At 43.1% G+C, this 23,140-nt stretch overlaps 1 protein-coding gene across 1 annotated transcript in view; it reads left to right on the top strand.

Annotated features, from left to right (window-relative positions):
- Positions 1–23,140, top strand: part of NRXN2 (neurexin 2) — a 586,635-nt gene that overhangs the window by 119,178 nt on the left and 444,317 nt on the right. Inside the window, exons 9-11 of the mRNA XM_040409373.1 lie at positions 7,342–7,532; positions 13,165–13,338; positions 19,873–19,992. Coding sequence (XP_040265307.1) covers positions 7,342–7,532; positions 13,165–13,338; positions 19,873–19,992 — 485 coding nt within the window. The remainder of the gene's footprint in view (positions 1–7,341; positions 7,533–13,164; positions 13,339–19,872; positions 19,993–23,140) is intronic.

Here is a 23,140-nt window from a genome sequence, read left to right as displayed (position 1 = left end):
CGTCATGCCACTCTGTGGCCTCTTCATGCTGCTGCCACCTCCACAATCTCTCGTCGTTGTGCCACTCTGTGGCCTCCTCACGCTGCTAACACCTCCACAATCTCTCATTGTTGTGCCACTGTGTGGCCTTCTCATGCTGCTCATACCGCCACAATCTCTCATCGTCATGCGACTCTGGCCTCTGTATGCTTCTGACACCTCCACACTTTGTCTTCGTGCCACTCTGTGGCCTTCTCATGCTGCTGACACCTCCACAATCTCTCGTCGTCGTGACACTCTGTGGCCTCCTCATGCTGCTGCAACCTACACAATCTCTCATCATTGTGCTACTTTGTGGCCTCCTCATGCTGCTGCCACCTCCACAATCTTTAGTCGTCGTGCCACTCTGTGGCCTCCTGATGCTTCCGCCACCTTCAGACTCTGTCATTGGGCCACTCTGTGGTCTCCTCATGCTGCTTCCACCTCACCATTATGTCATATGTCAACTCTGTGGACTTCTCATGCTGTTACTACCCTCCCCACTTCATGACTGGGCCACTATTTTGCCTTTCGGCCTGGCTGACATCATCATTTATTTGACCTTTCTTCTGATCTGTCAGAAGGAAGGAAAAATTAGATGCACAACGTATCCTGTCTGTGTAGCAGCTATAAGGCCTGTATGGTCCCATTAGAATTGGCTTATGATTTGGTAGCCAAAAGCAGGAGTAGGTAGAAAACACAGAAGACATGCAAATATTTGGTTCACGTGTCATCTCTGTTTTAGATCGACTCCTGTTTTTTTGGGCATTAGCAATACTGATGGATTAGTGAGCAAAAGTCATATGCTCCACAGACAGGATAGGTTTTTTGTGGGTTATTGTTCTGACGGATCAGAGGAAGGGAAAATTAATCAGTGACATCAACACAAACTTACTGCTGACACCCTCTCCACTCTGTCCGGGGGGCTTTACTTGTATAAGCGTTTGTGGCGAAACTAATCTCGCCACTGGGTTTTTGAGGTGCCTGGTTGCCAGCCTCTTGCCCCAGGATTATGGGCCCTCTCATCAGCCCATGCTAAACTAAAACCCCATGGCGATTTGACTGTGTTTGTGGCATCTGAGCGCTGTTCGGATATTGAGCGCTCAGATCCAACCCATCTGGGGATATGTTAAATGTCTATGTTACTGTAATGGTTGGGACATTGTATATTTAATTAGTGATGTCTGTCCTATTATCCCCACGTGTGTATTGGCGATTTCCTTTTGTCCTGAGAGATAATTGACTTACTCCTCGGTTGTCTTCAGGACAGAAGACATTGTGTATTCTCCTGCCTGTGATGATTACATCAACCCATTGTGTAAGGTAATTGTATCATAGGCAGAGGGGAGGATTTTGTGTGGGAGTGTCTTACTGTATTGTACGTGTTTATTGGTTGTTTTTACAAAACCATGTGGGTGGTACTAGTGTGTAACAATGTTATATAAGATCAATAAACCCACAGCTCTGGGTGACCACTGCTTGACCATCAACACGGAGCCTCGTCTCGTTCTTGGGGGGATTCACTGTATGCTGTTAGAGACTGATTGCTAGGAGTGTAAGCCGCTCGGGTGCATTTCCTATTCGTCTGCTAGCAGCTATTCGTGAGGTTGCGTTCGGAGTTTGGAGCATTCCCTTGTATGCCGTAACAATTGGTGGCAGCAGTGGGATATGATGAGGAAGACCTGGATGGCCGGGATGCATTAAGGAAAGGCATCTCGTACCAGGCCCTGGATAATGTACAATACCAGCGAGGCGAGAGTCTCCCCAGTGAAGAGCAGCGATTGCAGAAGCAAGTGGCCCTGCGGATGCCCTTCCTGGGAGAGCAGCCCCTGGAGGAATGGGTGAAGGAACTAGAGCACCGGGTATGGCAGGAGCTATGGCTGGAGGATGCCTACCAGGCGCTCTGGTGGTATATGGCACAGTATATACCCTGGACAGCTTAACATGACAAGCCAGAGGGAGAGGAGTTTGATGGTCCTGGCTTGTTATGGGAGTCCTTTGCAGAGCCTGACTTTGGGAGCCCTGCACAGTCTAGACTTCAGGACATTTTCTATGAGAGGGAGGCTAGGCAGGTTTGGGATGACCCCCATGAGGTAGAGAAAGACCTGGCTCACCTATCAACCCTGGAGTGGGAACTGGAGCAGGACTACCGAGATCTCTTCCACTCCATTGGGACGGCTCAGCAGGACAGCAAGAAGTCAGACCCATGTCCAGAGCCCTTCAGCTGGGAGGATATTGTAGATGTTTACTGGGAAGAACCCCAGGTGGCCGGTGGAGATGGGACCGAGGTCTCTCCACTGCTCCTGCAGGGAATTGGGAGCCCAGTCTCCATTCCCCAGTGGCAGGCTGAGTTACAGGGGGCATAGACAGTCGGTCCTGTCCCCCAGCGGCAATGGGAGTTATTGGGAATTGGGAGCCCAGTCTCCATTCCCCAGAGGCTGTGTGATATGCAGGGAATTGGGAGCCCAGTCTCCATCCCCCAGCGGGAGTGTAATATGCAGGGAATTGGGAGCCCAGTCTCCATCCCCCAGCGGCCGTGTGATATGCAGGTAATTGGGAGCCCAGTCTCCATTCCCCAGCGGCAGTGTGATATGCAGGGAATTGGGAGCCCAGTCTCCATTCCCCAGCGGCCGTGTGATATTCAGGGAATTGGGAGCCCAGTCTCCATCCCCCAGCGGCTGTGTGATGTACTGGGTATTGGGAGCCCAGTCTCCATTCCCCAGTGGCAGTATGATATGCAGGGAATTGGGAGCCCAGTCTCCATTCCCCAGCGCCGTGTGATCTTCAAGGAATTGGGAGCACAGTCTCCATCCCCCAGCGGCAGTTTAACGCACCAGGGGGAGACAGTAAGCCCCACAACAGTGCAGATGGGACCATGGTCTCTGCACTCACAGCACAGGGGGTAGGGACAGTCGATCCTGTCCCCCAGCAACAGGGCTGTTTAGCCAAAGGGAAGACAGTTGGTCTCCCCCGACAGCAGCATGGTGGTCTATCTAAAGGGGAGACAGTCAGTCTCTCCCTACAACAGCAGAGCGGTGTATCTAAAGGGGAGACAGTCGGTCTCCCCCTGCAACAACCAGGCTCCAGCCAGGCTACTTCCGTGGTAGCGCTGGCACCAGGGCAGAGTACCGCTGGTCTCTGCCCACTCAGCAACCCACCAAGGCAGTCTACCAGTCCCCCACACAGCCGTGGTGAGGCACCTGGACATGGACAAGTTTCTCCCTTGCTCAAGTGTAGTAACCATTTATTGTGGGTGGGCTGTGCTGCTGTTTCTATTTTGTGGGTGGGCTGCTGGACTAACAAGGGCACTGACTGGCAGAAGGTCAGATACCCTGTTAGTCTGTTTGGAAAAGGGGAAATGTGTGGCGAAACTAACCTCGCCACTGGGTTTTGGAGGGGCCTGGTTGCCAGCCTCTTGCCCCAGGATTATGGGCCCTCTCATCAGCCCATGCTAAACTAAAACCCCATGGCGATTTGACTGTGTTTGTGGCATCTGAGCGCTGTTCGGGTATTGAGCGCTCAGATCCAACCCATCTGGGGATATGTTAAATGTCTGTGTTACTGTAATGGTTGGGACATTATATATTTAAATAGTGATGTCTGTCCTATTGTCCACACATGTGTATTGGCGATTTCCTTTTGTCCTGAGAGATAATTGACTTACTCCTCGGTTGTCTCCAGGACAGAAGACATTGTGTATTCTCCTGCCTGTGATAATTACATCAACTCATTGTGTAAGGTAATTGTATCACAGGCAGAGGGGAGGATTTTGTGTGGGAGTGTTTTACTGTATTGTACGTGTTTATTGGTTGTTTTTACAAAACCATGTGGGTGGTACTAGTGTGTAGCAATGTTATATAAGATCAATAAACCCACAACTCTGGGTGACCACTGCTTGACCCTCAACACGGAGCCTCGTCTCGTTCTTGGGGGGATTCACTGTATGCTGTTAGAGACTGATTGCTAGGAGTGTAAGCCGCTTGGGTGCGTTTCCTATTCGTCTGCTAGCAGCTATTTGTGAGGTTGCGTTCAGAGTTTGGAGCATTCCCTTGTATGCCGTAACAGCGTTCTATTGAACAGGTTCTGTAGACATCTACGCATATGTGGAATCAGCTGGCGACGGTGTAAAAGGAGTGCACTTCTTCTTGGCACTTACATCGACCTGTAAGGCTGAGTTGATACTTGAGTTATTTGGTCAGTTTTGGCCACGTGACTGCCAAAATAACTGAAGTGTGCAGTGATTCTAAGAGCGACGCATCATCTGCATGTCATACAGACTCAAAGTATTATTTCACTACCAAAGCAGACTCCCTATGCGTGTTGCTGCAAGACTCAGTGTTCTACACCACAATAAAGGCTCTCTACAGCCAGGAAATAGACGTTTTTAAAGCGATTCGCCGCAAATAAATTCGGATCGAAACAAATTTTTCCCGAAAAATTCGGCGAACCGGTGAATCGAATTTTTGAAAAATTCGCTCATCTCTAGTTATAATACATTTTTCATGGCACCTTTTATACATTTTACCACTAATTGCACATTATGCCTAAGTGAATATGGGCCTCCTTAGTTGTTGGGCCCCATAAGAGCTGCTATACCTGCTACCTTGGTAGTTACACCCATCATGCCCAGCGACTGAGTGGCAAACGATAGAATGCTACGTTTATCAATTGATAAGACCTAATATAGTTGTACATGTGTGCCTCAACATTAATGTTGTGTTTGAGAGGTGGGAGGAGGACGCTTGTTAGGGGCAGTTTAACTGCCTATGTAAATAGACCCTAAGGAGCTTACTTATCTATCTAGCATGTAGTGCACATTTCCTTTCAAAATTAAAACACAAAACAATTCTATTCATATTGTTTATCTAGAGGTGTAGCTAAGATTTCCTGCATCCAGGGCAAATATTCACTATGGCACCCCTCCCTCTCCCAACTGTAGAAGATCAGAAAGAGGGACAATATCAGCAGCGAGCACATTTTTTTTATACTAAGTCATGGCTCTAACTCTGCCCAATGCATAACTATACTCACCCAATCCCCCCAGCCCCTTAGGGTTTAAGGCTATAGCTTAAAATTTAACTTTTATTAATATCCGTATGAATACCTTTACACGTGGTTAGGTGTAAAAATAGTCACAAGCCCCTATATGCAACTATTTCGGAGTGGTGAGAGCATGGCAGGGAATACGAAAATAATCATAAAAGAGGAGTAAAAACTACTCCAGTCAGGGGCCCAAGTAGTTTTTACTTATGGCAGATGGACTGCCAGAGATGCAACTTATTTATAAATTAGGCTAATCCTCAGAGGGGAAACAAAGATTGGTGTAAAAAGCTGGTCTTTGTAAATGACCCCCAATATGTGCACCTGATACAATCTATCACAGGGTACACGACGATGCCAATACACCTTGTGATAAATGAAAGAAACAACTGGTCCTTCTATTTTTAGCTAAAACCAGGAGTGAAGCCTTCACAGAGATAACATATTTTAAAATTATTTGCATCTGTTCTGTGTTTTTGACCGTCACCTGGCTTTGGCACACAATCACTGATGGAAAAAGCTGACCAAACACTAACCAAATGAGTGTGAACTAGGCCTTAGACTAAAGGGAAGATTCATGACACGGGAAAGATCCATAATACAGAAAAGTCTGCATTGTTGTAATTTGGGCTATATTTATTAAGTAATGCATAATGTTTGATTAATTTGGTGTTTTTTTTAAAGGGGGTTGCCCACTTTTTTTATATTGATGATCTATCCTTAGGATAGGTCGGCAGGAGGTTGTCTCCCAGCACCCCCACTGATTTTAAGAGACCGCAGCGCTCATACGAGCACTGCCTTCTCTTCAATGCTTACTTGCTCTCCATCACAACTCCAACGGTGAGCAGATGTAATTACAGCTCAGCTGTCCCATTCACTTCTAATGGATGGCTCTGTAGTGTTCACTTGAATAGGAAGGAGCTGTCCCATTGAAGTGAATGGGATGACGGAGATGTCATTACACCTGCTTGCTACTGCAGTTGCGACGGAGAGCAGGTAAACAGTGAAGAAAAGGTAGGTCTCGAACGCTGTAGTCTCTTCAAACAGCGGATCGGCAGGAGTGCTGGGAGTTGGATGCCTGCCAATCTGATATTGATGACCTATCCTGAGGATATTCATGACCTATACTGAGGATATTTTAGGTCATCAATATAAAAAAATATAAAAAAATTAATGACCCAGGCACGCCGAAACGCGCGTTGGGGTAGCGCCACCCTGGGTCTTTTTGCACACGGTCTGTTCAGGTGAGCTTCGGTTTCCTGCTGCCCCCCTCTGGCTATATGATCCTGGTGTTTACCTACACTCAGTCTTTCTATGCAACATACTTCCACCTTATATATGTGTTTGCATTTTTTTGCCATTAGGGGTGCATGTGTTGACCTTGCTCTACTGGGCACTTCATGGTTTTATTTCTCATCCATTTCTCTATAGGTTGGGCACTGTACCCAGTACTCTCTTTTCCCATGCTATATACTATTATATACCATATTTTTTCATCTTTGTATCCGTGTGCCTCTTCTCCCACGGTGGCGCTCTTTTCTGTTCTCCGCTCTCATCATCTTACTTTACGGCATCCTATGTACTAGCTTATTCCTTTTTTGTCATTTTTTAATATGCTCTAATAAAATTTATATATATTTTTGGTGCATCAATATAAAAAAAAGTAGACACAGTGTAAAACTTCTGCCTTGAGATGTTAGTCCACTTTCTATGCCACCCCTGTAATGGAGTAAGATTGAGACAATTGTTGGGAATCTCAAAAAATCTAATTTGATAAATCTGTCTTAAATCAGCTCCACAAGATAACCGTGCCTGCTTTACCACACAGTTTTCCAGACTGGAATGAGTGACATAAAAATGGAAAATGTATCAAAATATTTCAGCCAAAAAAGACCAAAAAGTAACAAAGCCCTATTTTGAGACTTTTTGAAGCCAGAATTGTGGAGCACATATGTTGATAAATCCACCCTAATGTGTTCTGTCTGCTGATACCAGTTCTAATTGGTCTGATGAATACGCTATGATTATATATTAAGATTTACATTAGGAAAGGTGCAGAGGTGCAATGAACTAGAAATACACACCTACAGAAGAGCATACTGCTGTATACCACTAGTATTTGTTCTGTTGCTTTATTTAAAGTGAATCAGTCACTAGGATAATTAGTAAACTTGAATGCCTTGTTCCAGTTAAAGTGAAGTGTCTTATATCAAAATAACATTCATGTCTGTTGACTGTTACAGTGTAGACTTACCTGTGTGACTATCTATTTAAATCCTCTAGGTATATACATTATGTCTTCGACCTCGGGAATGGCCCTTCCTTGATGAAAGGCAATTCAGAACGACCGCTGAATGATAACCAATGGCACAGTGTTGCTGTTTCAAGAGATCCAGGAAATGCGCACACTCTAAGAATCGATGGAAGAACAGTCACACAGCACTCTACAGGGGCAAGCAATCTAGATCTAAAGGGTGAGAATGCATATTGCAGCTGATAAATGCTGTAAACTTGCAAAATGTTAATTTTTTTCATACATTTATACTTATGCTTCCCATTCTAAGTGTGACAAAAATAGCTGTGGAAAGGGCTGAAAACATCCATGTTTTTAGGGACCATAGACCACATAGGCAGTAAATAGATTTGAAGCACATACATAGCAGTCTGCAGAGAGAGAGAGAGAGATCACAAAGAACTGTGTATGAGTGTAAAAATAACAGAAAGGACCCAGGGCTGTGGCAGGGGAAAACACAGCAGAGGAAGGGAGAAACACAAGATCACCAACCTTCAGAGTACACTGCAGCTGGACTCACACAGTCATACCTAGGCCAACAGTGGCAGCCAATGAGAGCAAGAAACCTTATTTTTCACTTTGCAGAGACTAAAAATGGTTGCTTCCAAAAGTCTGTCTTGTGGGACATCTCAACTATCTTTCTGACTGAGTAATGAGTCTCTTTCTATGTCTAAGCCTGTGAATGTCCTACTCATATGGTAGACTGTAATCAAGAGGCACTGCCCTCTGGGGCAGGATAATAAATTTGCAGAAAGTCACCAAGGATGAAACGCAGGAAGATGTGTATCTGGAGACTAACTGGATGATCTAAGTTAGCTCTAAGCAGCACATACTATCAGTTCTACAGGATAAGCGTATCATGAGAGCTCTTAGTGACATTATTTCATATGATCTTTTAATCGAAAATGCCAAAAATAGAACCAGAACCAGTTCCAATTTGAAGAACTGTTGGATTTCAGGCATATGGCTATCAAGAGGGGTCCTAGGGCAAAGGTGAAGAGTAGGTAAAATAGGGGGCAGCCTGTGTGGACATTAAAGGGAGTAGATAATGGACTAGGGCTTTGGAGAAACTATCTAGTGCACCCCAGAAAGCATGAAGGGAACTTTCATATTTAGACCACGTGTACAGTAGCTAAAACTTCACCAAAGAATCAAAAGCTTTGGAAATATCAAGAGAAAGTAGTATGGGTGGAATTCCCCTTACTCTTGCAGTTTGGATCAAGTAAAAACCCTTACATTATCTCTTGCTTCTCTGCTGAGGATAAATCCTGTCTGCTCACCTCGCTATCTATCGCCCAATACCTGAATTGTTATAGAGTACCAATGCTTTGGCCTACATTTTTATGTCAATACCAATTAGGGAGACTGGATGAAAAAGAGTCCAACATGTATGGTCCCTGTTAGGTTATGAGAGCATCAATATTAAAGGGAGTCTGTCACCACAAGTTGCCCTTATAGACCACTTACATAGCACTATAGCATAACTATAGATCAATCAAATGGTACCTTTGTCTTTTTGTTTTGTTGTTCACAGGGGCAAAAACTGAGTTTTATTCATATGTAAATAGGGGGTCGCAAGTGCCCAGGGGAGGCGTTCGGGCTGTAAGTGCCTAGGCCGCTCTGCCTTCTTCTCACATAACCCCTCCCCAGCCTGTTGCTTGGCCCGCCCTGTAAGCCTCTTACGTCATCCAGTGTACTGGCCAATAACCCGCCCGCGCATGCGCACTGCATGGAATGATGCTGCTGCCCACAATGGTCATCACAGTGCTCATGCGCGGGCGGGATATCGGCCAGTACACTGGATGACGTAAGAGGCTTACAGGGCAGGCCAAGCAACAGGCTGGGGAAGGGTTATGTGAGAAGAAGGAAGAGCGGCCTGGGCACTTACAGCCCGAACGCCGCTCCTGGGCACTTGCAAGCCCTCATTTACATATGAATAAAACTCAGTTTTTGCCCCTGGTGAACATCCAAACAAAAAGACAAAGGTACCATTTGACTGATCTATAGTTATGCTACAGTGCTATGTAAGTGGTCTATAAGGGCGAATTGTGGTGACAGACTCCCTTTAAGGCTAATAATGATGTATAGTATAATGGGAAAATACTGATTTTTGAAAAATGAAGTCAGTAGCCATCATGATTCGGATATTTGCTATGTTTCATAATGCTGATTGTATGTTTTACTTTTTCTTGAGTAACCTTGTTAGGAATGAAAGTGTGGTAGGAAAACTGGAAATAAGTATGCTAGAGAAGAATGTTCAACAACCTTAGATGGGAGACCATGTCAGTACAAGCTGTAAAGATAGGAGTGAAATTCCATCTCAATTCTTTTGTCTGAGTTGGATACTAGTGAGCTTTCAGAGGAGTCTGGGAGAATGGATCAAAGCTGTCAGGCTAATGAGACAGAGGGTTTATTATTCAGTGTATAAAATCAGTGGTTAGACCACCAAATCCAATCCCTTTTGAGGGGGGAGTTGGAGGTTGGGACCACATATAAATAAGATAAATGAGTCAAATTAGTCAATCCAACATAGCAACCTGGGGACAGGAAACTGATATTTAAAGAAAAGTTACTTGAAGTGGAAGCAAGATCGGGGTCAGGGAACTGGTATGTAGAAAAGGTAGTTAATATAGGGAAAACAATTTGGAAAGACCAACTGTATCTGACATCTTTCTGAAATACCCCTACATCACTGGATTGTTGCTGGGGTGATGTCTGCATACATTTGCAAAGGATAACTGGATTGACTAAATTGATTTCCATGTGAAGGTCATCCTATTTTTTGGATAAAGATGTTAAACAAGTCATCTCTGTGTCTATGGTTGTCTCAGACAGGTTTCAGATACCAAAGTTCTTTCAATGAGAACAAATTCTAGGTCTTCAATTTTATTGTGTTGGCAGATCTTCAATGGCGTGTTTGTTTTGGTTCACTTTGAGAATAGTGGCATTAAACTTAGTTTCCAGGGTGTCAAGACGATAGCCTACTTGCTGGAGCTCATAGTTCAGAGCCTTGGTGACAGAGACCTAGTAATCTGGCTGGTGGAGCTGTCGGAAAGAAGCATTGTTGGGATGGCCACCAAAGAAGTGGGGGAGGCTGGGCTTGGGGATCCCAGGAGTGAGGCAGATGAATCTAATAGTGAAAATGGGTTACAGGGTTGCAGGGAATGAGGTTCAGGAGAAAATATTGCCAAGGTTATATGCTGAGGTCACATATTTCCTCGTCCCCTGCTTCACCAACGGATAACTTACAGGTTCTATATAGTGATGAGCGGCAGGGGCTATATTCGAATTTGCGATATTTCACGAATATTTAGGCAAATATTCGTCATTTATTCGCCAATTTGAGATTATTTTCTTGATTGCGAAAAATCGGCAATGTAATATTTGTGTAATGCGTGCGAAATACAGGCGTGGGTCACTTTTGCTACATTTTACAACCTGCTAGAAGTTTCCTGAGACTGGAGAAAATGGTTGGCACGGTAGAACATTAAAAATGGCTTTATGTGCAGTTAGAGTGCTCCAATATATTCGCTATTGCACTAATCGGCACTTCACATTTTAGCAGGTCTGTATATATGTATGGACAGCAGAACCTATCACACTACCTAACACCCGGCACTGCACCAGCTACACTATATCAGGATATAACTTGACTATCTCCCACTAACTATCTGTATTATATATATAAGCATTTAACTATCTATATAATGTAGTGTGGAAAGCACAGAGCACAGCAATGACACTGCTGTCTCTCTCAGAACTCCGTAAAACTACAGAAAATGGCTGCTGGGGAGGTTCTTATATAGTAAGGGGTAGGCAACTTTCCTATTGGTTGCAAGGGATGTTGCTAAGCTCAGACAAAGACATTGCAGCCTTCTCATTGGCCCACAAGCAAGAAGGGCAATTACTGATGAAAAAAAAATCTAGAATATTTGAAATTACGAATATATATCACTATATTCTAAAAATTTGTGAATTCTAAATGCTGATGTTCGCGATTATTATTCGCGATTCAAATATTCGCGCCCAACACTAGTTCTATAAGAGACCAGGTCACTGCTGTTTTGTGTATAGGAATTGTGTATAGGAATTGGCGAAGCCAACAGAACAGCATCTTTTCGATAGATGTACTGTAGAGACTGGGCAGTGCTGACCTTGTCTCTGGTAAGACAAGTTAATTATATTTCATGGGAATATAGATGAAAACTCCAGTGGGAGCACATTTCTACAAAACTTCCATAACTTCCAAGACTCTAGGACTGCAGTTCCAATGGGAAACTACAAAAGATGACTGCCAGACTGTTGTCTTCTCGAGATGTCATCAGCTCTCAACATCCAGACAAATGGATCCCAAGGTTACGAGATTGATGTAACCTAGAATGATTTTCGATTTGTCATATCTATTAAATAGATACTGCTTCCTTCTCTTTATTTCACATTTCTTATATGACGTGTGATTGATACATAGAAGGAAAATGGGAGTAACATGATTCACTGTGGTTAAGAAGGCTAAAGGAGTAGAGATTTTTCACTTTTTTTATTCACCACTTGATATTTTCTTTTCTTTTTTTAATGTTAAAGATTAATTGCTTACAGAAATTTCCTAATAAGTCTCTACTTTTAAATACATGAAATGCCTTTGTATCTTAACGCCTTCAAGCCTCATAGCATACTATTATGCCAGAGGCGGGTGGGCCTGGGCATGAAGTATTGTTATTACTGTGATCTCAGGAGCTGAGACCATGCCAAGCAGTAAGTGGCATCCAAGGGAGAGCTAACTCCCATCCCAGCTGTTTAACCCCTCCGATGCCTTGAGCAATAGTTACTACAGTATCTAAGACTAGTTTCACACTAGTGGCAGGGGAGTCCGGCAGGCTGTTCCGGCGGGTGAACAGCCTGTCGGGTCCGTCCTGCCGCTAGTTCACGTGTGCCCCCGGACTGCTGCTCCGTCCCCATTGAATATAATGGGGGCGGAGTTCTGACGGCAGCATGGCAGCGCATGGCGAGAGGCAGCCGGACTAAAAGTACTGCATGTCGTACTTCCCTGCTGCTAGTGTGAAAGTACCAGTGGTTGTGAAGAGGTACTGTAACCCTCATCAAAACCCTGCAATGAAGCTCTGGGGTACCAATGGATTGTTATGGTAGCGGGGTTCTATTGAATGCTGTCAGAGGCAGAGTCTAATAGGATGCCTGTCAGACAGTATTGCAGTGTGTTATACTATTGATCTAGACTGCAGTGTTCACATCCCATAGTAGAACAAAAAAAATAATGAAATATTAAAGAGATATATTTTTTTAAATGCCAGTTTTCCAGACAAAATGGTGTATTACATAAAAATAATTAAAAAAAAGCAAAAAAACCTTTTGTCTACCTCATCATGTGGACAAGGGTCAGATGACCTTAGTTCTCTACATAGGTGAAGGTGCCAGAGGTGGCACCAGCATCAGACACTGTGGATGGGAATTATATAATGATCTCCATTATGGGTTGTGTTGGAGGGTCTTTTTGTTTTATTTTAAACATTTATATTAAAAGCTAAGTTTTATGGGTGGTAGCCTGTGAATTTAACATTGTAGATAGCCTGAATGCTCCTTTTGATTTAATTCGACAAACAATCTAATATTCCTGTATTGATTGGAGGTAGCAGGTAGCATTTTAGTGTATATTGTTTGCTTTGGAACCATTGTTAAGAATATGTATTTCTTACTTGTTTTTTCTTCTTTCTCCGCATTCTCTCCTTCTGCTTATGTCCCCATCACATCATTCTTGTATTCCATTTGTTTGTCTTTTTTCTTTTATCTGTCATATACAGGTGAACTATATATTGGTGGGCTCCCTAGAAATATGTACGCCACTCTACCAAAGCTAGTAGCATCTCGAGATGGTTTTCAAGGCTGTCTTGCCTCTGTGGATCTCAATGGTCGCCTCCCTGATCTCTTGGCTGATGCTCTCCATCGAGTAGGCCCTGTGGATAGAGGATGTGATGGTAAGAATGTGAAATATCTGATCTTAAAATATATCTAAACACTTAAAATATTTTATTTTTTCCTGCAAGAAGCACCACTGTAGTCCATGGTCTATGTCTGATATTACAGCTCAGTTTCAGTCAGGTGTATGGGGCTGAGTTGCAGACCTTGTTTTGTAATCTTTGATTAAATGGTAACAACCTGAATGTGCATATTATAGTTCTTTTAGTGTACTTTCACACTACCATTTAAGTTTTCCAGTATTGAGTTCTGTCATAGGGGCTCAGTACCAGAAATAAAAAGGTTCAGTTTTGTCCCCATTCATTGTCAATAGGGAGAAAACTGAACTGAACAGAACAGAGTGCTCCAAAATGCATTCTGTTCCGTTTAGTTGCGTTCCCATACTGGAGAGCAAACCGCAACTTGTTGTATTTTGCTTTCCGTCCTGGGATGCAGAGCAAGACGGATCTGGCATTACCCCCAATGCAAGTCAACGGGGACGGATCCGTTTTCTCTGCCACAGTAGAAAATGGATCCGTCCCTATTGACTTTCAATGGGGGTAATGCCAGATCCGTCTTGGCAATGTTAAAGATATGTTAAAGATAATACAACCGGATCTGTTCATAATGGATGCAGGTGGTGGTATTATCAGTAATGAAGCGTTTTGCTGAACCCTGCCAGATCCAGCAAAAACGCTAGTGTGAAAGTAGCCTTAGTGTGCTTTGTTGTATCTTCTGTCATAAGGGGATAAAGTTGCAGTCTATCTGCGAGAACGACTTTTATTTTACCTGTGAGCTAATGACAACACTTCCTGTTTCTAAACGCTGACAAAAACTACTGTAGGTTCTCATTTAAAAGACTCTAAAAGGACTTTAAAGTGTAGCTTTATAAAACTTTTGACATCAGAAGTTTTGATCAGAGGGAATCTGGGTGCTAAGAACCATAATGAACACTATAACGAAGGGGAAGAAGCACTTAGCTGAATACTGTGCCCCTTCAGTTCTAATTAGCGTGGCTTATCTCTCCTCGGAGAGCAAAGCATGCAATGTAGGAGTTCATAAACTTTCTATCAGTCTGTCACTTTCTTTGACTTGTGTATGTGTCCATCCTTATGCTGTGACCATATCAAATTCATCTACATTTTAGAGACCCAAGTAATAGCCTCATACACAAAGCCATCTGGTGGGTTTGACAAAAGCTCTTTACCTCTGTCCCCTTACTGAAAAGTCTAAGTTTTGTGGTTGAAGAAGAAATACAATTTCAAATTTCAAGCTATTATAAGATCCATCAGCTAGGTTTCAGTGAGCTCTTTAGAACAAGCCATTTTTTTAATAGATTTTATATACATATGTTAATACAAGGCACTTTCTAATGTATTGTGATTGTTCATTACCCCCTTTGCTGGCTTGATTCATTTTTCTCCTGCATTATACACTGCTTGTTTCCTTACGACCATCACTGAAGTGCAGATACAAGGTGGCCCAGGACGGGAGCTACTAGGCATGCATGACGATGCATGCTTCCCATGGTCCATCCCAGCACTTTTTCCTATATAGTGCATGTACCGCCGCCACCCCCCCCCACCCCCGATCGTGTCGCATGTTTCAGGAATTGCAGAGTGGTGATGTGGCCTTATTAGTTTTTTGTGTCACAGTGCTTCTACCTGGATACGTCGCTCCCCAGGGTAAGGCTCCGCAGCAACAAAGGGGAAAGTTAATAGTTGGTGGAGAATAAGCTGGGTCCAGAATTTGTAAAGTTAAACAGTTTTACTTGAATAAATTTGCATCCAGACAATATTGGATCTTTCTCTGGCTCTAGCAGGTTTTGGGGTGCACTGGTCGGTCAGCTCGGACACTTTTGCTTTGCCTTTCTCTCTTGTGCTAATCTCTGGCTTCTGTCTGGTTACTGGACTTTATAGCAGTTCTGGTACCTTTCAGTGGGGTGCCTTTGGCTGTTGACTCACTTGTAATACTCAGTCCATAAACTGCAAGGAGTTGGGGTACTTTGCAAGCTGCTTTGCAACCCGGAAGACTCACTGCACCATGTCTGGTCCCTTTGGACTCTAGACTCACTATAACGTCCTGCAACCGCTACCTTGGTAGGAAACAGGACTCGCTCACTTCTGCCCAAAATGGGGAGAATGGAATGGTAGTTTAATTCTATCTAAAGGTACTCTCTGCCAGATACACTGCCACCTGCTGGACAACCAGGCACATTACATGTAATAAGGGGCAATCACTATGTATAAATATATCAGGGATCAGTACAGAGATCTCTCCCATCATCTATTTATCCCCAGGACTGTGATGAGGGGACATCCTCTGCGTCTGGAGGAAAGAAGGTTTGTACACAAACATAGAAGAGGATTCTTTACGGTAAGAGCAGTGAGACTATGGAACTCTCTGCCTGAGGAGGTGGTGATGGGGAGTTCACTAAAAGTTCAAGAGGGGCCTGGATGTATTTCTGGAGTGTAATAATATTACAGGCTATAGCTACTAGAGAGGGGTCGTTGATCCAGGGAGTTATTCTGATTGCCTGATTGGAGTCGGGAAGGAATTTTTCTTCCCCTAAATTGAGGAAAATTGGCTTCTACCTCACAGGATTTTTTTTTTTGCCTTCCTCTGGATCAATATGCAGGATGACAGGCCGAACTGGATGGACAGATGTCATTTTTCAGCCTTATATACTATGTTACTATGTAATAAAATACATAAGTCACTGTACATAGCAATGTTATTAAGGCACAATATGAAAGGACTTGGCATCAAATACACAGATGATAATATTTGTTAGCAGTGTGTAGGAATGGTAGTGCCCGCTCTGGGGTACTACACAAGCACGACCACCACTGCAGGATTGCAGCGTGATCGTAACCCCTGGATATGAGCAGTGTATAATGTGATGGGGAAATGAATTGAGCCAACAAAGTAAACAATATGGATAATAACAGTACATTAGTGTCTTGTATTAACTTTCTCTACATGATAAATGACATTTGCTGACGTGAGACAACCCCTTCAAACGAACAAAATACTATTGTCAATCTTTTCCCACAAAACTGTTTATCAGTCTGTTCAGGTTTTTCGTATCATGCTGTCCACACAAAAGAACCAATGTACAACGTTGCAGTATTTTTTTAAGGGTGCAATATTAAGCCAGTTTATAACTCAAAGACTCCTGTGATATCATCACTGGGAGAAAGCAGAAGGGTTAATCCTCCAGTGCACTCAGCACAATCTGGCCCCTAAAGAGACAGCTCTTGTCACACAGAGGTTGTGCTGCTGACACTAACCTTCCATTCCGTCTTTTGTCTGAACAAGTAGAATGCCTGGCGAAGCCAGATATTAAGTCCCAGGCAGTGATACAGCTAGTGGTGCCATGCTGTAGCCTGCTTAGCTGGCAGACCATGGAGCCAGTTTAACACTATGTTACAGCTTTAGGATCCATTCACACGTCCGTATGAATGGGTCCGCATCCGTTCCGCAATTTTAAGGAACGGGTGCGGACCCATTCATTTCCAATGGGGCCGGAAAAGATGCGGACAGCACACAGTGTGCTGTCCGCATCTGCACTTCCGTTCCTCATCCGCACTTCCGTTCCTCATCCCCACTTCCGTTCCGCAAAAAAATTGACACGGACAAGAAAAGGCATTTCTATTTAAAGTGCCTGGCATGTGCGGTCCGCCGGTGTCCGTGTTTTGTAGATCAGCAATTTGCGGACCGCAAAACACTTACAGACGTGTGAATGGAGCCTTAGAGGAGCCAAAGGACAGCACATCAAAGAGTCCTAGTTTTAGTATTTCTTGTAGGGGCCGCACCGCCCTAAAAACTCCTTTACATGGTAAGCTCTTGCGAGCAGGGTCCTCACTCCTCTTGTTCTAATTATTGACTAGTCTGTTGCTATGGTATTTATGACTGTACATGAACCCCTGAATTGTAAAGCGCTGCGGAATATGTTGGCGCTATATAAGATTATTATTATGTTGAGTACAGATGTTACACTCTGTATCTCGAACGCTGGCAAATTATGCTATTAATGTAGTGCATCAGTCTAACTGTAGATATAAAGGCCTACTACATTACTAGTGTAGCTGCGACGTGCTGGCTGAGATATCAGGTGAAACACCCAGCATCGGACTAAAGTCCCTTGGGCCCACAAGAGGAAATGTTTCTGAGGGTCCACCCTGTGTACCTTAACCCCTTCAAGCGACAGCCAGTTTGGACAAAGTTAAGTAATAACTTTGGAAAGCTTTTACTTATCCAGACCATTCTGAAATTGTTTTATCGTGACACATCATACTTCATATTAGTGGTGAATTTGAGTTGATACTTTTTACCTTTATGCATAAAAAAACAAAAATGAATAAAAATTTGCTATTTTCAAAATTAGAATTTCTCCGCTTTTAAAACAGATAGTGATACTTCATAAAATAGTTATTTACATCGCCATATACTAAAGTCCATACCTTTTTTCACCAACGTAGCTGTGTGGGGGCTTTTTTTTTGTGGGAGGGGTTGTAGTTTTTATTGGTATCATTTTGGGGTGCATGAGTCTTTTTGATCACTTTCTATAAAAAATTTTGAGGAGGTGAATTGGATAAAAATGGCAATTGTGGCAGTGTTTTTTATTTTTATTTTTTATGGGGTTCCTCTTGCAGTAAATATGATATGATAATTTTATTCTGTGGGTTAATACAGTTATGGCCAAATTAAGTTTTTTTACTGTATTACTACTTTTTCAGCATAAAATCATTTTAGTGTTAAAAAATATTATATTTTGCATTGCCAAATACTAAAGTCCATAACTTTTTTATATTTTCACCAATGTAGCTGTGTGTGGGCTTGTTTTTTGCAGGATGAGCTGTAGTTTTATTGGTATCATTTTGGGGTACATATGAATTTATGATCACTTGTTTTTTATTTTTTGTGGAGGTGAGGTGACAAAAACAGCAATTCCGTTATTGTTTATTACATTATTTTTTTACGCCGTTCACCGCGTGGGATTAGTAACATGATACTTTTATAGATCAGGTCATTACAGACGTGGCGATACCAATTATGTGTATTTTAATTTTTTTGTCTCCGGTGTCTCTGCTCTAAAGTGTCACAGCCCCGGTCAGCAGTTTGGACGTGACTGTACATCCAAATGCAGTAAATTACTTGCAATTTGAACGTACAGTTACTTCCAAATGAGTGGAGGGGTTTAAGGGCCCTGGTTATTAGGGGTCCTTTCAGTATTGTACCTCTAATAGATGGAGGAAGGGGGCCTGGCCATGCAGGAGGTAAAGCCCTGCCCCCAATTACACTTACTTAGCTAGCTGTGAAAAACTGGCTAGCTGTGCAGAAGGACCTGCGATGATGTCATCACCATGTAATCAGGGCAGGGAGAAGAAGCTTTCAGTGGGGGAGAGAAAAATGCAGAGAACTACCTGGGGAGGAGCTTATGTGCCGTGCCCGTAGGAGAGGTGAATGGTGTCCTGGGATTGCCCATAACATACTAATACTGGAAGTTGTAGTTTTGTTCTAATGCATCCCGTCCATGTAATGTTCACTGATACCCTACAATAACAGTCTGGCCATGCTGGGAATTGTAGTTCTCATCTCTTCTAATATCCACTAATGCTGTATAATAACAGTCTGGTAATGCTGGGGGTTGTAGTTCTCTCCTTTTACACCCTCTCCCTGTAATGTCTGCCTGGACATGCTGGGAGTTGTAATTTTCTCTTATACCCCCACCTTGTAATGCCCACTAATTTTCAGCAATAAGGCTTGTTTCACACTGCTGGCAGTAGTTGCAGCAGAGAACAGCCTGCCGGAGCGCTCTGGGTCTGGGATTGCTGGAGATTACTGGAATGCCCGCCGGTCCCATTGTACCCAGAGAATTCCGCCAGGCTGTACTCTGCTGGAACTGTTTGCTGAAACTACTGTCATCACTGTGAAACAGGCCTAAACTGATCATGATGAGTCTTGTAGTTCTCTTATCACCATTATGATGTTCTGTAGTATCTTTGTTTACATCTGTGTAAAATCTGTTAAATCTGTTCTGTCATAGGAGAACAGCAACGAAAATCATGGTAGTGTCGGATCTAGCACAACCGGACATCGAGGCCCATTTCAGATTCTTGCTATGGGACTCAATTATTTTTCTGTATGCCCCTGGGTCCATTATAGTCAGAACTTGATCCCATCACAGGATCCTGTGGTGCTCTGGTGGGCCAGTCTGACCGAGGATACACCTGTATATCCATCATAGGCAAATGCTAGTTCCCAAACTGTGACGGATACATCAGACATTATGATTACGTGTACCCACAAGTTCAGCAGTGAGAGTATGGCTGTTTTACACAGGCCTGCTCTTGCCACAACTTCTGGGATAGGGCATCTTAATGTGAAATAACATTTTAAGCAGAATTACTTGTTTGTCAGTTGGACTATTGGGGGCCTAATAAAAGTTATATTTATCAACCATTTTCAGATCCTTGAAGAGTTCTAGTGATGCTATTTACAAGAAATGACATAATTCCTTATAATAAAACTATGGATTTTGTTTGCAGGTCCCAGCACCACATGCTCAGAGGAGTCCTGTGGCAATCTTGGTGTATGTCTACAACAATGGGATGGCTTCATATGTGACTGCACTATGACCTCCTATGGAGGACCCGTCTGCAATGATCGTAAGTCTAAGATCTTGTATAAAAATACAAACATGGGAACTAACATATTTCATATACAAAAATCTCACATCCTGTGAGTCATTGGTTCATAATTAGTTACAATCTGTCTATATATATGCATATACAGTATATATATATTGTGGGGATTCGCTCTGGTAGGCAGGTTAGCGGACGCAGTATAGAGGCAATAACAAAGTCTTTAACTTAAACAGTTCAATGTTTATTCACACATTAAGTAAGTGACAAAAAAAGTTTCCAGAAAAAACAGTCACCTTGATTCTGGTGTTCGTTCACACCAGGCAGTAACGCAGAAGTCCTTATATAAAGCAGAATCCACGTGCTTTCACACAAACACGGTAGAAGGCCTTAATCCCGGCCCAAACTGCTGCCTGTGTTTTATATCCCAAACCAAGACCCGGCCTGGAATGTGGGGAGAAGCCACCCACTCATCACTTTGACTGCTCCCAGTAAGAGCCGGCCCAGATCGGCTTTACAGCCAATACTAAAACAGCTAAGGGTACTTTCACACTAGCGGCAGGACGGATCCGACAGGCTGTTCACCCTGTCAGATCCGTCCTGCCGCTATTTCGCCGTGCCGCCGGACCTCCGCTCCGTCCCCATTGACTATAATGGGGACAGGGTGGAGCTTCGGCGCAGCACGGCAGTTCGCGGTGAGAGGCCGCCGGACTAAAAAGTCGGACATGCAGTACTTTTAGTCCGGCGGCCTTTCGCCGTGCACTGCCATGCTGCGCAGGAGGTCTGCCCCCCTACTGTTCTTTGACTATCATTTAGGGTGAGACTAGATGGTTCAGTTGCCAAAGGGTGTGTGTGGCACCAGCAGCACCGTTTGGTGTTATGGTGAAGCTAGAAAAATTCTGTGAACATACATAAGCAAGAAATATATTAGAGATACACAACGTAGAGGAGCCCTATGTGCTGTTGTAAAGGTATCCTTTGTGCAAATGATATAGATTAGCCTTGTAACAGAATATTTTACATGCATACTGTAGGCAGGGCCGTCTTTAATATTGATTGGACCCTGGGCTAAAATATACTTAGGCCCCCTGGATCCCGCCTTCCCACACCTTAGCAGGCAATCACGCCCTCCACCACAACACACACACACAAAAAATCCACACATCTGGTAGAGTACAGTGAATGACTGTAAATACTTCCAGATCTGAAGACTCCAGCGGCTCAGGATCAGTGCTCTGGGCAGCTGGGCTCAGGCTGGAAGTGGGCACCGCTCTGCAGGAAGGAGACCAGGGCTCGGCTCACCCTAGTGTTACAGTGCACCCCAGCACCCCACAGTATGCAGTATAGCACTGTTGTGCATTTTCATACGTATACAATATTATCTAATGACATTATAATCAAAATGAATGCTCATCTCATTGCCTTTAAGAATAAGATCAGCCTGAACCAAAGTTCTATTATGTGGCTGAGTTCATGGCAAGTTCAGTTAATATAAAAAAAAAAAAATTGTGAACATAAATGGACATTGTATTAAAAGTTAGTGCTAAAGATATGAGACCATCTGTTAAGGAGTAAGTCAACTCCCTAAAACATGTCTGTCTGGAGGGAACAAGGTTACTTGATAAGAAACTCATATCCTTGAGGCACACCTGCTGTATGAGGTTCAATTTATATATTCATAATTATATTTTATATATATCTCTGCACGGTATATTTAGTTTACAACATATGTTAATCAATAATTCATATAATGTGTTATCTATGTGTAACAATGTATCGATTTATATATATGTCATACCATGTATTTACCATTTAGAGGGTACAGAAACAAGTAAGTTTAAGTTAATTGGATTTCAAAACAATAGTTATTCATGGATGTAGATAAATGAAATGTACAAGTTCCGATGCCCAGCATCAAAGCCGCTATATAAAATTTTCATCAAGTCAACCTATATTTCAAAAAGATAGGAGAAGACAGTCAACTCCAACAAGTCCAGGATATAAGTAATTAAAAGTGTCAGGAAAAGACCTTCCTCAATGATTTATGGTAAGAAAGGTCAACGAGTTCAGGTAAACATATTATTAGATATTTAATTTTAATGCTTAAAAGTTGGGATGTTCATCTACAGTACCGCAGTGCCATCTGGAGGCAGATGGACAACATTATATTATTTCATTATTTGTTCTATACCATATTAGGAGTTGAGATAACGTCATGATGTTATTAGCATGAGAATACACCCACCCTATCTTATTGGGAATCCCTAATCTAAAGGGGATGATTCTTAGATAAGGGGGGGGGAAATAATTACTCGTGTGCGGAAAAGAGAAAAGAAAGCTAGCAAGAGAAAAAAAGCGAGAGCTGGAGATTAAGGGAGGAAAAGAGAGAAGTGGAGCTCTCTAGAGAGATTTATCAAGACGAAAGCCATAATGAGATGCGCTATGATGAACCACCCAGCTTTCCTAGGAGCAGAAGTGAGATTCCTACTAGGACTTGGTAAGAGATACAGAAAATTATATTTAATTTTATTAAGACTAATTTGATAGTGTGGGTGAAATTATACCATCTAGATTGGCGAATAAATAAATGATTAAATTAATTGATCATCTCCATATTGAGATGTAGTCTTAGGATATTGTGAGGCTTCATTCTACCTGCAGAAGAATCAAGCCTCATAATTAGAGTTGAGCGAACACCTGGATGTTCGGGTTCGAGAAGTTCGGCCGAACATCCCGGAAATGTTCGGGTTCGGGATCCGAACCCGATCCGAACTTCGTCCCGAACCCGAACCCCATTGAAGTCAATAGGGACCCGAACTTTTGGGCACTAAAAAGGCTGTAAAACAGCCCAGGAAAGAGCTAGAGGGCTGCAAAAGGCAGCAACATGTAGGTAAATCCCCTGCAAACAAATGTGGATAGGGAAATGAATTAAAATTAAAAAAATAAAAATGAACCAATATCAATTGGACAGAGGTCCCATAGCATAGAATCTGGCTTCACGTCAGCAGAGAATCAGTCTCTTCATGCCATAGCAAAGAATCTGGCTTCATGTCAGCAGAGAATCAGTCTCTTCATGCCATAGCAGAGAATCTGGCTTCATGTCAGCGCAGAATCAGTCTTCATGTCATAGCAGAGAATCAGGCTTCACGTCACCCACCACTGGAACAGGCCA

The sequence above is a fragment of the Bufo bufo genome, chromosome 10 (genome assembly GCF_905171765.1).
Source record: "Bufo bufo chromosome 10, aBufBuf1.1, whole genome shotgun sequence".
NCBI lineage: Eukaryota > Metazoa > Chordata > Amphibia > Anura > Bufonidae > Bufo > Bufo bufo.
Note: the sequence above shows the minus strand (reverse complement) of the source record. Positions and strands in the feature narration are given on the sequence as shown.